Source organism: Lottia gigantea (assembly GCF_000327385.1).
Source record: "Lottia gigantea unplaced genomic scaffold LOTGIsca_9668, whole genome shotgun sequence".
NCBI lineage: Eukaryota > Metazoa > Mollusca > Gastropoda > Lottiidae > Lottia > Lottia gigantea.
In genome coordinates, this window is record NW_008711129.1 from 1 (window position 1) to 1,419 (window position 1,419).

General features: G+C 33.5%; 1 protein-coding gene across 1 annotated transcript; it reads left to right on the forward strand.

Annotated features, from left to right (window-relative positions):
- Positions 1-164: 164 nt before the first annotated feature.
- LOTGIDRAFT_176982 (hypothetical protein) lies at positions 165-1,387 on the forward strand (the record flags this gene model as incomplete). The annotated part of the gene is made up of 4 exons (XM_009068951.1): positions 165-278; positions 1,012-1,131; positions 1,244-1,330; positions 1,361-1,387. Coding segments are annotated over 4 exons (348 nt in total), but the record flags the coding sequence as incomplete, so codon positions are not given.
- Positions 1,388-1,419: the final 32 nt, after the last annotated feature.

The window sequence follows — 1,419 nt, forward strand, 5'->3', positions numbered from 1 at the left end:
TTGTTTCAAGTGTTTATACTGGATGAGTTTGGTTGATGGCATGGATTTCAATTAGTCCATCAAGTTGTTGCTACTTGATATGCTCCCTGGTTATTCGGTGCTGTGGGTTCGAGCCTCCCTTAATGGGTATCTTTCAATAAAACTATATTGTCTTTTATTTGTAGGGAGAGGGTAAAGAATATATGAGTCGTATATTAAAATCGTTATTAAAACTCGGACGTGAAAAAATGTATCTACAATCAATTACATCACAAGCTTTAGTTCTTCTCGTACAAAAGGTAGGTTAGGTTTCATCAACTTTCACGTATTGGGGAGTAAGGGTTGTAACTTTGTACTTTGACTTTATGAAAGTACAGGCACAGGACTTAAGTTTTAAGTTCTTTAAATAAACAAAGTGTTTGTTGATAATTAGATGTTCGTAAATCCTGGTTCTGTACATTTCACTGTAGATAATCTGAAATTAGCAGAAGAGAAAATCCCTTCGGGATCTTTGTGTCAGAACAAATACTAGGGATTTTGTCTTGGTGTCTTTTGACCGTCTAATAAGTAGTGGCATGGTGAGCCCTACTGGTAGTGAATCTGCATCTTTGACTGAGTGTTAGTAGTATTATTAGTATTCTAGGACTGTATTTTTTCTTCGATCTGCCAGCGTCGACTGATTAAACGACCAAAATGTCTGATTATGATTTATGTATTTAAGATATTTTTTTTTTAATGACTTGATCTTCATGTATTTGAATGAGTATGAATATTAGTCTAGTGAGCCTGGTATCGCATATTATCAAATTTAAGATTTCACCATAACATATGAATATCATGGCATGTTGTATAGACCTTATTCATACGGCGGCCATATTGTATCCAGAACGAGGCTCATGAAATATGTGTATCATGGCATGTCGTATAGACCTTATTCATACGTCGGCCATATTGTATCCAGAACGAGGCTCATTACGCCAACAAACAAAGGTAATTACGATTTGTAGATATTTCATTCTTTGTCTTTTTCAGTGTGTTGATAAAGTATATAAGAAGAGAATTCTACCAAATATAGTCGAGTTAGAAAAAGGCTGGATAAACTGTTCTATAGATAGATTGTTACTGATTTTAGCATGTAGTCATTTTCATCCTGTAAGTTATTTATTATTATAGAGAATTGAAAGTTATGTTTTTGTGCAGTTTCAGTTTTTGTTCTCATTTGACAAAAGGCAATTAATATATCCATTTTTTTTTTTGAAAACAGGAAAGTACGAAAGAAATCCTAGAAAGGGACTGGAATTATCCGTTAATTAGTAAGATCAATTTCCCAGCCATTTTGGATATTTTGAAGGTGAGATGATGTAACAAATATTTCTTGTAGAGCAGAAATAGCTTATTAGCTAAATAGTCTTCAAATTTGACAATAAACGGAGCCAATGT